This window comes from Pezoporus flaviventris, unplaced genomic scaffold (assembly GCF_033815535.1).
Source record: "Pezoporus flaviventris isolate CSIRO_AGI_PZ_B2104156 unplaced genomic scaffold, CSIRO_AGI_Pfla_v1 ptg000100l, whole genome shotgun sequence".
Lineage (NCBI taxonomy): Eukaryota > Metazoa > Chordata > Aves > Psittaciformes > Psittacidae > Pezoporus > Pezoporus flaviventris.
This window is the reverse complement of record NW_026892648.1, coordinates 3,367,614-3,381,122: the sequence shown is the minus strand read 5'-3', so window position 1 is coordinate 3,381,122 and position 13,509 is coordinate 3,367,614. Positions and strand designations below refer to the sequence as shown.

Below are 13,509 nucleotides of genomic sequence, written 5' to 3'. Positions count from 1 at the left end.
GTGTGCAGAGTGTGGCTAGATGAGGGTTCAGAGGAGTTCTGCCCTCCCAGCTTGGATCCTGTGTGGTGATCAGAGTGTGGCTTTGGGGTGCTGGCAGTGGGCACCTCACCCCCATGGTTCCCAGGACCTGTGCTCTAGCTCCAGCACAGGAGCAGTAGCACAGCACTTACCACTATCTCCCCAGGTGAGGGTACACTCCATGGGCAGAGCCCATGGCATTGCCACCTGGAGCAACCCGGCCTCAGGCACACAAACCATCACCAGCTCCTCCTTCCTCCATGTGCCCATCGTCTTCCTCAAGGAGATGGGTGCTCCTCCAAGGAGCTTTCATGGCTAATCCAGGGCCTGCAGCGCTCACTGGATTTTGTCTGGGGGCCAGCTGGACACCACTGTTGTGGTCTGGATGCAATGACAGCCCACTGTAGCCATGGGGATGGGATGAAATATACAGGTCCAGCTTTTAGCAGCAAGCTCTGTGTTCCCTCAGACCCTATAGGTGCTGCCATGGTCTCCCTGGATCCAATTTTCAAGCCCTCTCCTTCCAACCTTCAGCATGCGTACTGTGCAATGAAACATCCCCCATGGCAGGCGAGCCCCCTTTCCAGCAGCCTGGTTCCCACAAACCACCAGTGACAGCCACAGCTTTCCCTGCCTGGGAGCTCCATGGATATGTCTAGCAGTGGAGGAGCCTCCAGCCATGGGGACTGCTCTCCAAATACCTCCTCCTGAGATCCTTGGTGTCTCCATGGGATTGTTTTGGGGTTCCCAGCACCACTTCAAACAGTCTATTCCCAGCATCCAACCGGTGCCCAGTGCTCCAGTGCCTCTGTGGGCAAGGAGCACCCTCATCCCAGTGGTTGGGTACTGCAGGGGCTGGGGCCCTTGTGGGGCCAGCCAGGCACTCTCCCTGCCGTCTGCTGTCGAGGTGCAACATGGGGCACCCCGAGTTTGCAATGAGGGTGCACCCTGGCTTCCCTCCATCACTTCCATGTGACACTTAGGGGACACAAGGCGCAGATGGGACAGAGGCCCGAGGCTGGGTCAGGGTGTTAAACACAACACGTGGGGTCCCCAGAGATCCCCGAGGAGTGCCTGTAAGTGTACGGTGCGGAGGCTGGTTGGACACAGCTGTTTAATGGATGCTTCTCAAGTACAGAGCTGGGGTTGCGACACACGCAGCCACAGCCGCCTCTTCGCCATGGCCATGGCTCTTATCCCCATCTTGGACCTAACATCCGAAATATCCCCATTGACCTGGCACGCCAGGGCGGTAAAGGAAGATGTCACGGCACTGGCGTGCCTCCCGGTCTTGTAGCGGAGAGAGTCCCTGGGAGAAGGGGACTTGTGCCCTGGCGAGGGAAGGGGGGGCCGAGCGGGACAGAGCCCCCATCACATCGGGGTGGAGGTGAGGAGGGAGTGGGCAGGCTGCTGAAGGTGCACCCCTGCTCTGTGCATACCTTGGGGCACCTTGGGTGGGGGGGACAGGCTGAGGGCACTGCAGGGAAGGGGGCTGAGGGGCCAGGAGACAGCATCTGGGGCTGCCATGGGGCCTGGGCATGCGTGGGGTGAGGTTTGCAGGGTCCCTGCTCCTTCTCCTGTGGGCTGAGAGCATCCATCCACCTTCCTGGGACACTGGGTATCAACCCTGCATGGTGAGTGCTTCTCACCCCCAGTGGCTCTGGGCTCTGTCTCTTCCTCCTCCTCCTCACACCAAGCACTGATGCCCCAGTGAAGTGTGGATGCTGCTTGCCATGCTGGACGGGAGCGGGAGCAAATGGGAGACTGGAATGGTGAGCAGAGGGGAGAGCATCCCATAGGACCAGGGAGACAGGAGAGGATGAGTGATGCAGGTGAGCATTCCTGCACATCCGTGCTCTTCCACCCCCTGGTGCTTTCTGTTCCCAGTGACCCTTCCCATACCCTTCATGTTGGCATGAAATGTTTGGTCCCCAGACTCGAGACTCAGCCATGAGCTGTGGGTGCAAGGATGGACTTCCTGTGCTCCAGCACACACTGGAGCCACGCAGGGAGAAGCCAAGTGAGGGTCAGCACCAAGGATTCACCATGGCCATGAGCTGAGCCAGTGCTTGCCGCAGACCCACGGGTGCTGACGCCGGTGGCATGCAGAGGTTCACTCGCACTGCCCCACGGTGCTGGGGACGCGTGGAGGCTCTGCTCTCACCCCAAACGTACCCAGACTTGGCCCCAGGAACAAAGCAAACTCCACTTCTTCATGGGGACCTGTTAGCTGCAGGGCTGGTGGGTGACCGGGTGCTGTGGGGCTGGGGATCATGGGGACAACAGCTCCCTGTGCCCATGGCATCCCCGCGGTGGGCTGCGGGGAGACCGTGGGACCACACCCTACCCCTCCCCACCAATCAGAGATCCCCAAAACCGCGCCCCTCTCCCTCAGCCAGTCAGAGCCCGGCACCCATCGTCTTCACAGCCAATCGAAAGCGGAGGCAGGTGGAGAAGGCAGCTCGGCCGCATCCTCGCCAGCCAATCACCACCCAGCTCCGCCCTCAGGGGAGGGCAGGGCGGGGTGGTGGTAGCGGGAGAGGCCAAGGTGGCGCCGAGGGGCTTTACGCGGGGGGCAGGAGGTGCAGGGCGGCGCTGTTGGGGCGGGCGGCCAGCACGAAGGCGACGTTGTCCCGCAGGAAGCCGGGCCAGTCCACGGGCCTGCGGGCACACACGGGTTCACTGCGGCTGCCCCACGGTGGGGGTGTCCCCCCCCATCGCCACCATCCCCGTCTCACCTGGGCTCCTCCTGCTCCAGCGCACGCGGGGTCTTCTCCAGGCTCCTGCTGCTGCTGCTGCTGGCGGGGCTGCTCTCCGATATGGGCCCCACGTGGCTGATGCTGTGGGGAGGGGGGACTATGGGAACGGGGCACCCGTTTGTGTGCCCAGCACCTCTAAGGGGTGATGGGTTGTGGTGGAAACCCCGGCTCGCTCCAAGGGGGAGGTATCCCCATACCTGACGTTGCAGGATGGTGTCTCCTTGTGGTGCTTGCGGAACCAGGAGTGCCGGGCACGGCGGCACTCGGCCTCCCCGATGAAGCCATCGTTGTCCTGGTCCAGGGCCAGGAAGGCTGCCCGCACGCGCTCCCGTTCCTTGGCGGTCAGCAGCCGCAGCAGTGCGTTCTGAGGGGCACAGAAGGGAATGGGGAGCATGGATGTCATGGCCATGGGTGCTGGACTTGGGTATCATGGCACAGGTGTTGGCTGTGGAAGCTGGACTTGGGTATCATGGTCATAGGAGCTGGCATTGGGTGTGATGGCAAAGGGAGTTAGCCATGGGTGTCATGGCAATGGGACCTGGCCATGGGTGCTGGCTGTGGGAGCTAGCCTTGGGTGTTACAGAGTGCTGGCCATGGGTACCATAGCAGTGGGTGTTGGCCATAGGAGCTGACCTTGCGTGCCATGGGCATGGGTGCTGGCCATAGGAACTGACCTTGCATGCCATGGGCATGGGTGCTGGCCACAGGAACTGACCTTGCGTGCCATGGGAATGGGTGCTGGCCATAGGAACTGATCTTGTGTGCCATGGGCATGGGTGCTGGCCATGGGAGCCAGTCTCAGGTACTGGGGCCACGGGTGCTGGCCATGGGAACTGGACTTGGGTGTTACGGCCATGGATGCTATGGCCATGGGAGCCAATCCCAGGTTCTGTGGCCATGGGTGCTAGCCGTAGGAACTGACCTTAGGTGCCATGTGCATGAGTTTTGGCCTTGGGAGCTGGCCTTGGGTGTCATGGTAATGGGTGCAGCCCGCTGGAGCTGGCCCCTAGACCCACAGCTGTACCTGTGGCCGTAGTTTCTGCAGCAGCTGGATGGACTCATGGGAGAGGAAGTCGTGCCACTCAATGTGCCCCTTCTTGTCAGGGTCCAGGGCAGAGAACTGAAGGGTCGCTTGCTCCTCCTGCGCCTCGGCCATGGGCTGCTCAAACTGCTGCTTGTGCACCAGGTGCTTGTAGTGCAGGAAGTCATCCAGGGACAGGGAGGTCTCTGTGGGGTATGCATGGGCTGTGCAGTGCTCAGGATGGGGGGGATTCACCTCCCCAACCACCTGGGACCTGCTGTTGGTGGAATACACACCTGGAATGATCTTGCACTGCTTCATGGTCTCCATCAGGCTGTACATCTCTTCATCCGTCAGAAGCAGGTTGAGGTTGTCCTGGGGTGGGGGGCAGAGAGGAGCCGTGGGGCAAAGGCATGGGATGGGGGGAGCACCTGGGTGCGCTGTGGCACAGGGATCCCTTGAAAGCACGTGGATGCAGGCACACAGAAAGGCATGGAGTGCTGCGTCACCCGGGGGTGCTGCAGTGGGGTGGCTCCGCACCCCTGGTCTTTGTGTGCCCAGCAGCACGTTTGTGGTGCCGTATCCCCACCAAGGTGCTGTGAGGCTGGCTGCAGCAGAGGGGATGTGGCAAAGGTCTACTCTCCCCTGATGCCTCCCCATCAGGCCAAAGTGGTGGCAGGAGCTGGGGAGCAGCAGGTTCCCCATCGCCCTGCACCAGGCTGAGACGTGGGACCCTGCTCCTCACCCTGTGGAGCACCCACCCCGCCACAGAAGCCCCCGGTACCCCCCACCCCCTGCACTCACGCAGTAGTAGCAGCTCCAGCCCGTCTCGGTGTGCGCCGTCTCGGTCACCTCCACGGCGCTGTTGTTCTGCAGGTAGCCCATGCGGCGCAGGCAGCCGTCGTGGTACACCCGGCTGCAGACGCGGCACGGAAAGAGGCTCTCGGCCGTCCACACCTCACAGATCTCACACATCTCGTCGTTATGGACCTGGGGGACATGGGCAGGTGCTCAGAGAGGGCAATGGGCACAGGGGGTGGCTTCTCAAGGTGGGGGTTAAGGTGGGGTTGGGTGTTGGGTGAGAGGATGGGATTGTGCGGGGCTGGCGTAGGGAATCGGTGGGTGGTGGGGTTGTAGGGGCATGGCTGGTTGGGTTAGAGGAGGGTGAATGTGGATCATGAATGGAGGGTGAATGGCAGGAGGGACTGGGGTTGTTGGTTCTTTGGGGTGCAGCGTGGTAGGTGTGGATGGCTGGGCTGTGGGTTGTAGGTTGGCTGTAGTGTGGATGGGTGGAAGTGCTGATCTGTGGGTTAGCTGGTTGTAGTTGTGGGTGGGTTAGCTGTAAGTAGGATGGGCTGGGGTGTAGGCTTGTTTGGGTGGGTGGATGGGTGGGTAGGGTCATGGGTGAGGATGGGTGGGCTGTAGGACTGTGGGCATAGGCAGATAAGCTGTTGGGTTGTAGTGGGCTGAGCTGTAAGGGTCTCAGTGTGGATGGATGGCTTGAGTTGAGGGCTGACAAACATAGAATCACAGAATAGACTGGGCTGGGAGGGACCTTAAAACTCATTCAGTTCCAACCCCCTGCCATGGGCATGAACACCTTCCACTAGAGCAGGTTGCTCCAAGCCCCATCCAACCTGGCCTTGAACGTTGCCAGGGATGGGACAGCCACAGCTTCTCTGGGTAACCTGTGCCAGCACCTCACCCTCACAAGGAAGAGCTTCTTCCTTATATCCGATTTAAATCTCCCCTCTGCTAGTTCAAAGCCATTCCCCTTTGTCCTGTCCCTACAGGCCCTTGTCCCAAGCCCCTCTCCAGCTTTCCTGTAACACCTTTAGGCACTGGAGCTGCTCTAAGGTCCCCCCTTAAGGAACCTTCTCTTCTCCAGGCTGACCCAGCCCAGCTCTCTCAGCCTGGCTCCAGAGCAGAGCTGCTCCAGCCCCCGCAGCATCTCTGTGGCCTCTTCTGGACTCCCTCAAGCAGGTCCACATCCTTCTTGTGCTGGGGGCCTCAGAGCTGGAGCTGTCTGTGCCCAGCACTGACCTCTCCTCCCCACGACAGGGTCTCTCCAGCGCACAGTTTCACACTCCCCCCCCATGACATCTGCAGCCCCCCCACTGATCCCCTCCATGGGGCTCCGCCGTGCCCGGTGACCCTGCCCCTGCTCCGTGCCCCCCCGGCGCTGCCGGCGCAGCGCTGCACCGCCCCATCCCCGCTCGTTGCTCACCTGCTCCCTCTGCAGGCTGATGTCGGGGGGTTCATCATCGCCCAGCTCCCGCTTGGGCCGGATGAAGGCGGGAGGCGTGAACCTGTTGGCCCGGTCGAACTCCTCCGGCTCCACGCCGCGGCCATCCCGCAGCCGTTCCCAGGCCGCCTTCCCCGCGCTGGTCTCCTCGGGCTGGGAGGGCCCCGCCGACGCCTCGTCCTCTCCCTCCTGCACCGACTGCTCCAGCGTCCCCCGACGGGCGTCCCCTGCCCCTGCGCGCCGCCGCGTCGAGGGCTGCTCCCGCAGCCCGTCCTTAAAGGCTGACACGGCCAAGCTGACCTTCTGCACCTTCTCCACCGTCTGCCGCCTGGACATCAGCACCCCCATGGCTCTGTGCGGGGGAAGGAAAGTGCTCAGAGATAAAGGTGCTGTGCTGCTGCTGCACCCCTTCCCTGCGCTGTGCCTCTGGCCCCAAAAGGGTGTCCCCCAGCTTTCTCATAGCTCAGGGTAGGGAGAAATGGGGGCTGCTTGGTGGGGAGGTGCTGGAGTCATCCGTGGTGGCCATGGGGAGGTGGACCTGAAGTAATGTGGGGTTCTGGCTGTGGAGGGCCTGGGTGCTGATGGTAGAATTGGGGGAGCAAGCAGGGAGCTGCTTTGGGGCACCCACATCCTGACTCTACATCCTTGCTCTGTGGATTCCACGTTAACAAGAAACACATCCCAGCCATTTCCACACCAGAGCAGGAATCCTGGAGGGATTTGGACCAGCTCTAACCCTGCCTTTTGTGTGCATCTCCTTTCTGCCTTGGAGAAAGCTTTGTCCAGCCGAGGGTGAGAGGTGTCCTCCCCACAGTTCTGCCCAGGGCTAGGGCATAGCAGAGCTGGTGCTGGGTCTCAGCTTCCTTAAATCTCTTTTTACCCCCAGCCTCTCTTGGATTCACATGCCCATGTGTACGTGTGTGTGCTGCTGCCTTGATTGCTGGGTATCCCGTATTCTTCCAACAGCCATGTTGAGAAGCTGGGCCATGTAGGAGGGTGCAGGAGGGAGTGGAACAGTGCATGGATCTGGGGCACATGGGTCCTGAGAAGGGGTTTTGGCCACAGGACTGGGAGAAGACCTTCTTAGGCTAAAATAGGGGGCGGCAACAGCAGCAGCAGCAGCAGGTTGGGGTGAGCTGAAGCTGTGGAGAAGCAGGATTTGCTCTCCAGCAGTGTGGGGCACAACATCCCCCTGCAGCACTGGGGTTGTGCTATGGAAGACGTTGCAGCCAAGAGAGGCATTCCCAGCTGGTGCCCAGGGACCAGGAGGCATCACTCGCTGGGGGCCCATCAGCGCAGCCATCTCCTGTGCTGCCAGCCACAGCAGGGGAGTCCCCAGGTATCGGGATAATGAGCAGCAGTGCTCGCACTGCGCCGGGGTCTCCCGCCGCTGCGGTGCTGGGGGGCCTGCCCATGGATAATTGCTGCTGCCCCACACCCGCAGTGCTGAGCGGCGCTGGCAGGCGGCTCCAACATGTGATGTGTGTGATTCCCAGCCTGCCCCCTCCGCCGCGGGACCATCTGCGTGCTCATTCCCACGCGGAGCCGGGCGTGTGACACATGAAGGCCCCGTCCTGGCGCGCTGGTCCCGGCACACCCGTGGGAAGGGGGTATTGGCACCCATGGGTGCCCTGATGGTGCTTGGGCCTTAGCAAAGGTTGGGAGCGGGGAAGCGCTGCAGGCACGTGTCCGAGCCACAGCAACAGCATCCCTGCGGCTGTGCCAGTGGGAGGGAAGACACCGGAGCCTCCTCACCGTGCCACCACCACCTCATGCCTGGATGGCTCAGGATTCATCAGCTGTGGGCAGCATCAGCACTGATGCTGGGCAGCGTTTTGGCTCTGCCTTCGAGTCATTTGGCTGGGGGCACTGCAGGGGGATCCCTCCCAAAGGGCTGCGTTTGCAGCACTGAGCATTGGGTGGATCCTGCCCTAGGTAGAAGCAGGGTGGAGGGGGTGCAGAGGGGCTGTGCTCATGGAGAAGAGCAAGAAGAGGGGTGTGTGTCCCAGCTCTCGGCACACCAGTCTGCTAAGTAGCTAAACTGGTGATCCTGGTCCCCAGCATGCTGGTAGCATCTCCCCACAGCACTGTGGGGCTCAAGGTGGCACCCTGCAGCATGGCAGGGCAGCCATGGGATGGCTGGAGTATGGGCCTGCTGTAATCCCCCCCATAATCAGGTTCCCCTGGTGTTCATGGCATGGTCACACATGCCCTGTCACTGCTGGAAGATCCCAGGCCATCTCCCTGCTTCCCGTGCACTCCCAAGTGTGGTGTCACCAGCTGTTGTGTGCCTGGAGTCTGGAGGGCATCACTCCTGTCACAGCTTGCATCTGTTCTCAGCCCCACTGCCCTCCCTGCAGCTAGGGCTGCACAGCTGGGCTCTACCTGCACATCTGGGGGCTGGATGGCTTCTGTCTCCTGACCCTGCTGCTTCTCCACAGGCTCCGATGCTCCTCATATACCCTAAAACTGGTCTGCGCTCCCCAGGCCCCCTGACTCCCCATGTCCTATCTGACTCTCACACAGATCCGGGCCAGGCTCAAGGTTCTTCCAGGCTTGGGTGGTCGTCCTTTTCCCGGGGTCTGTGGATGTAGGGAGGGGGTACTGTGGCACCCCATAGCATCCCAGTTACATGTCTGTATCCCCACATGTTCCTAGGGGACAATGTCTCTGGTGCTGTTTCTGTCCCCTGGGTGAGGACCCTGTTCACCTTGTCCTGAGGTGCCAGGGCATTGCCCTTGGTGCTGGGTGCCAGCGTGGGGGCTATTTTTAGGTCCTCCCCCTGGAGGAGCTAAATCTGTGCATGGGCTGGAGCTGCCTGCAAAGAGCTCTGCCAGCACCAGGGCCTGTCGCAGCGGATGGTGGGCACGTTCCCACCCTCTTCCCATCCCTTGCTTCCTGCTCCCTGTATCCTTGCCCCGTCCCCTGGGCAGAACCCATTCCCCACACTCTTCTGGTGGGGATTTGCTCCTTGGTACTTCATCCCTGCAGCAAAACATTGAATCAGAAGGCACTTTATCTCCCTAGCACCCATTGACTCATCTTTCCCAGCCCCATGCATGGGGAAACTGAGGCTTGGAGGCAAGGCTTGTGCAGCTGGGGTGAGGATCAGCTTGGTTTAGGTGGGGATGGGGTGCACTGGTGGGACAGGGCTGATGGCTCTGCAGGAGGAAGCAGCAGGGCAAAGCATCCCGATGCAGAGCCAGTGGTGCTTGCAAAGCCTCCTTTCTAACAATGGGAGCGGGGAGCACCTATGTCTGGTGCTGAGGTTGTGGGGTGCCCGGCTTGGCTGCAAGGGTGCAGGATGGTGGGTGACGGGTGGGTGACAGGCAGGTGGGTGTATTGCAGCGCAGCCGGGTGTTGTGGTGGCTGCGAGCACAGGATGGATACGGTGAGAGTGTATGTCTGTGTGTGGGGTGGATGCATTAGTGGATGTGCTATGGGGTGGATGTATTAGGGATGGATGTGTTAGAGATGGATGTGTTAGGAGTGGGTGTATTGGGGTGGATGTTTATGGGATAGATGTGTTTTTAGGGTTGGATATGTTAGGAGTGGATGTGCTATGGGGTCGATGTGTTTTTAGGGGTGGATGCTTTAGGGGTGGATGTGCTATGGGGTGGTGGTATCCGGGATGGATGTGTTAGGGGTGGATCTGCTATGGGGTGGTGGTTTCAGGGATGGATGTTTTAGGGGTGGATGTGTGTGTTAGGGATGGATGTATTAGGGGTGGATCTGCTATGGGCTTGTGGTATTAGGGATGGATGTGGTTAGGGGTGGATGTGTGTGTTAGGGATGGATGTGTGTGTTAGGGATGGATGTGTGTGTTAGGGATGGATGTGTTAGGGATGGGTGTGTTAGGGATAGATGTGTTAGGGATGGATGTATTAGGGTTGGATGTATTAGGGGTGGATGTGTCTGGAGTGGATGTCTTTTTAAGATTGGATATTTTTAGGGATGAATTCGTGTGTATGGGGTGGATGTGTGTGTTAGGGGTAGATGTGTTATGGTGTGGATGTGTTAGGGGTGGATTTGTTTTTAGGGGTGGATGCATTAGCAGTGGATGTGTGTATATGGGTTGGATGTGTTAGGGGTGCATGTATTTTTAGGGGTCGATATATTAGGGGTGGGTGTGCATGTTAGGGGTGGATGCACTGGGAGTGGTTGTGTTAGGGGTAGATTTGTTAGGGGTGGTTGTGTGTGTTAGGGGCGCCATGGTCTAGTGTGAGGTGTCCCTGCCTGTGGCAGGGGGTTTGGAACTAGGTGATCTTAAGGTCCTTTCCAACCCTAATCTGACCATTCTGTTATTCTATGATTCTGTGTGTTGGGGGTGTGTGTGTGTGTTGGGTAGATGCATTATGGTGTGGATGCATTAAGGGTGCATGTGGTAGGGATGGATGTGTTACGGGGTGAGTCTGTTAGGAGTGGATGTGGATCAGGTGGATGTATGTTTTAGGGTAGGATGCATTAGGGGTGGATATATTTGGAGTGGATATATTAGGGGTGGGCTTGTTAGGGTTGGATGCTTTATGTTGTGGATGATTTAGGGGTGTATGTGGGAGGGATGGATCTGTTATGGGGTGGATATGTTAGGAGTAGATGTGTGTGCTAGGGTTGGATGCATTAGATGTGTGTGTTTGGCATGTATGTGTTTGAGGGATGTGTGCTAGTGGTGTATGTGTTTCGTGTGTGTGTGTTAGGGGTGTATGTGTTAGGGGTGTGTTTTAGGGGTGTGTGTGTTGGGGTGTGTGTGTTAGGGGTGTGAGTGTTGGGCTGTGTGTGTTGGGCTGCGTGTGTTGTAGGTGTATGTGTTAGGGGTGTGTGTTAGGGGTGTGTGTGTTGGTGTATGTGTGTTAGGGGTGTATGTGCTGCAGGGTGGACGCGTTGTGGGGTGTATGTGCTGTGGTATGGCTGGCAGCATGGGGCGGGTGTTACGGTCAGTGGGGGGGTGAGGGCTGGGGGTGTTGCAGTGGCTGTGGGCGCACACGGTGGGTGCTGGCTTTGGGTGCAGGGGAATTGCAGAGCAGTGGGTGCGAGGTGGTGGCTGAGGCTGTGCGTGGGGTGCAGGCTGCACTGTTGTGATGCCTGGTGGTGCCATGGGGAGCTGGAGCACAAGCCATAGTGTCCAGGCTGCTGCCTCCCTGCCTGCCCCACCAGCAAACCAAAGGCCCGTGGGTGCTTTTGCTGGTGCACACCATGAGCAGGGTCCATGGCACCCTGCTCTGCACCAGGAGCAGGACTCCCTCTGTGGCTCCCCGCTAGCAGGAAAGGATGCTCTGGTCCCCATGCCTTCCTGTAGCCCAGGCCTCCTCCCTGCCCTCGCCAGGCTCCTGGTGTTTCCATCCCATTCCAGTGTTGTGCCTGCAGGAGGGACCTGGGGGCAGAGGGATGTGGTCCAGATGGGGAGCACACCCTGAGGACCCAGGGTCTGAAGGGCACCGAGTGGGGCTGGGAGGAGCTGCTGTGTCTCTGGCACAGCCCTGCACACACTGCCAGCACTGCTGCCTGGGGAGAGCGGAGCCGGGCAGCACCAGCAGCAGGCTCTGCTTGTTGGGGTCTGTATCCCACCTCCCTGAGGTGGCTGGGGATGCCCAGAGGGGTCGGGCAGCATCCCCTTGTCCCCCTCTCCATGGCAGATGGCACTTGCTTGGTGCTGTGGCACTGCTGGGGATGCTGCTGTGAGGTGACCCGGTTGCCATGGGGCAGGGACTCCCTGGATGGTGGTACCCTCCCTTTCCTCTGCAGGGATGGGGGGGGGGGGGGGGGGGGGGGGGGCGGGGGCCGGTGCCTAGGTCTGGGGGGTGGTTGGAGCCCTGTCTGTGCTGTGTCCCCACCCTGGGGACACGGAGCCGGTGCTGCTCTCCCTGCCGCGCCATGGCAGATTTTATAGGTGTGTCACACGCTTCTATCTCCCAGAGTGGGGTGAAAATGCCGTGACAGCAGAGTCCCTTCCCCTGCAGCAGACACGGCTCCTGACCAGGTCCCCCTTCTCCTCTCCCTCCCCAGCCCCTCTCCCAAACACCCACATGAGGACCTCGATGCTTGGGCAGGACCCTCCCACCCCATCCCCTTCCCTGCTCCCAGTCTCTCCATCCCAGGGAGCCAGCATCCCGGGGGGAAGCAAGGGGACCCACCTATGGGTATCATGATGTGTAGTCAGCCCGTGCCATGCCCCAGGCAAAGCGCCAACAGCAGCAAAAAAAGCCACTTACCAGGGTCAGGGTCTGTCTGGAGAGCACGAGCCCTAGAGAGCAGTCCACACGATGTCCATCACCGCTGCCTCTGGCCACGACCACCCTGTCTCCACCTGCAGATGCTCACCACATCCCGTGCCCAGCGTGCGGCTCCCTGCCGGGGGATGGAGCAGGGAAGGCTGGTACCCGGAGAGCCAGAGCCCTGCACTTGCTGCTGGAGGATGCAGGAGACAGCGAGATGCTGTGAGCGGATGCCTGTGTCTAGCGCACACTCACACACACACACACTCACACGCACACGGAGGAAGCAGGGAGCTTGTGACTGGGGCTGAGCAGATGCAGCCTGGTTTGCTGTCCCTGTACCAATTGCTGCCTGAGCTGTGTTAAACAGCTCTATGAGACACGAAGCATGTTTTTTTTTTTCACCCGGGCTGACGTTGGCTGGGAGATACCAATAAAAGCTTTCCCCGCATCCCCTCTGGCCCCGGGGGGATGAACCGCCTTTCCTCGAAGCAACCTGAAGGGCTACAGAGATGGGGATGCATCAGCAGAGGAGCAAAGGTCCCCCCTGCACACTATGGGCTATGTAAAGCCTCTGCTTTAACCTGATGGCTGCTGGTCAGTGCTGCAGGCGGGCTGTCCTCGCCATGCCGTGGTGCAGCGGGGACATGGGGACTCCTGGCTACATGCAGCCCTGTGTTCCCAGTGCAATGCAGCGTCAGGGGGTTCAGTTCTACTGATCCCCAGGACTGGGTATCACCTGTATGTGCACACTGCAGGGCTGGGGGCTCGCTGGGTGCAAGGGGGGTGATGGGGCAGAGGGAGGCTGCTGGGCTGGAGAAGGCACTAATGCAGTGCTTCTGCAGGTGGGATACCCACACCATGTGCACTTCCAGCTGCCCCACAGTGACCTGGTGGAAATGGTCACTTGGACCCCCAACACCCTTTGGGATGGCATACCCCTGACTGAGGGGCTGTGCTTTTCCTTCAGGAGCTGCCAGCTGTACCTGGGGATGATTTAGGATGCAAAAACCTTTCAGTCCCTCTAGGAACAGTCTCCAGCCAGGCCTGGGATTAACACTGAAGGTTACAGCAGAGGGGCCTGGGCAGTGCCCAGCGGGTCCTCTCCTGGCTAAAGCAGAGGGATGCTCTGCTCAGTCCCACTGCATTGTTCCTGTCCTTGATGAGGGGGGAATCCCACATCCCAGCCTCACATCCCAACCATGCCAGGCCCTGTGCCCTCCATGGGGCAGGGCAGACATGCCAGCCCCACGG

General features: G+C 60.1%; 1 protein-coding gene across 1 annotated transcript; it reads right to left on the bottom strand.

Annotated features, from left to right (window-relative positions):
• Positions 1-1,115: 1,115 nt before the first annotated feature.
• Positions 1,116-12,636, bottom strand: PHF24 (PHD finger protein 24). Its single transcript, XM_061477176.1, has 8 exons — positions 12,253-12,636; positions 6,026-6,395; positions 4,603-4,788; positions 4,095-4,173; positions 3,802-4,004; positions 2,975-3,141; positions 2,757-2,858; positions 1,116-2,679 (listed from the first exon to the last, which is right to left on the bottom strand). The coding sequence occupies exons 2-8, from the start codon at positions 6,389-6,391 to the stop codon at positions 2,583-2,585; spliced, it is 1,200 nt and encodes a 399-aa protein (XP_061333160.1). The 5' UTR covers positions 6,392-6,395; positions 12,253-12,636; the 3' UTR covers positions 1,116-2,582.
• Positions 12,637-13,509: the final 873 nt, after the last annotated feature.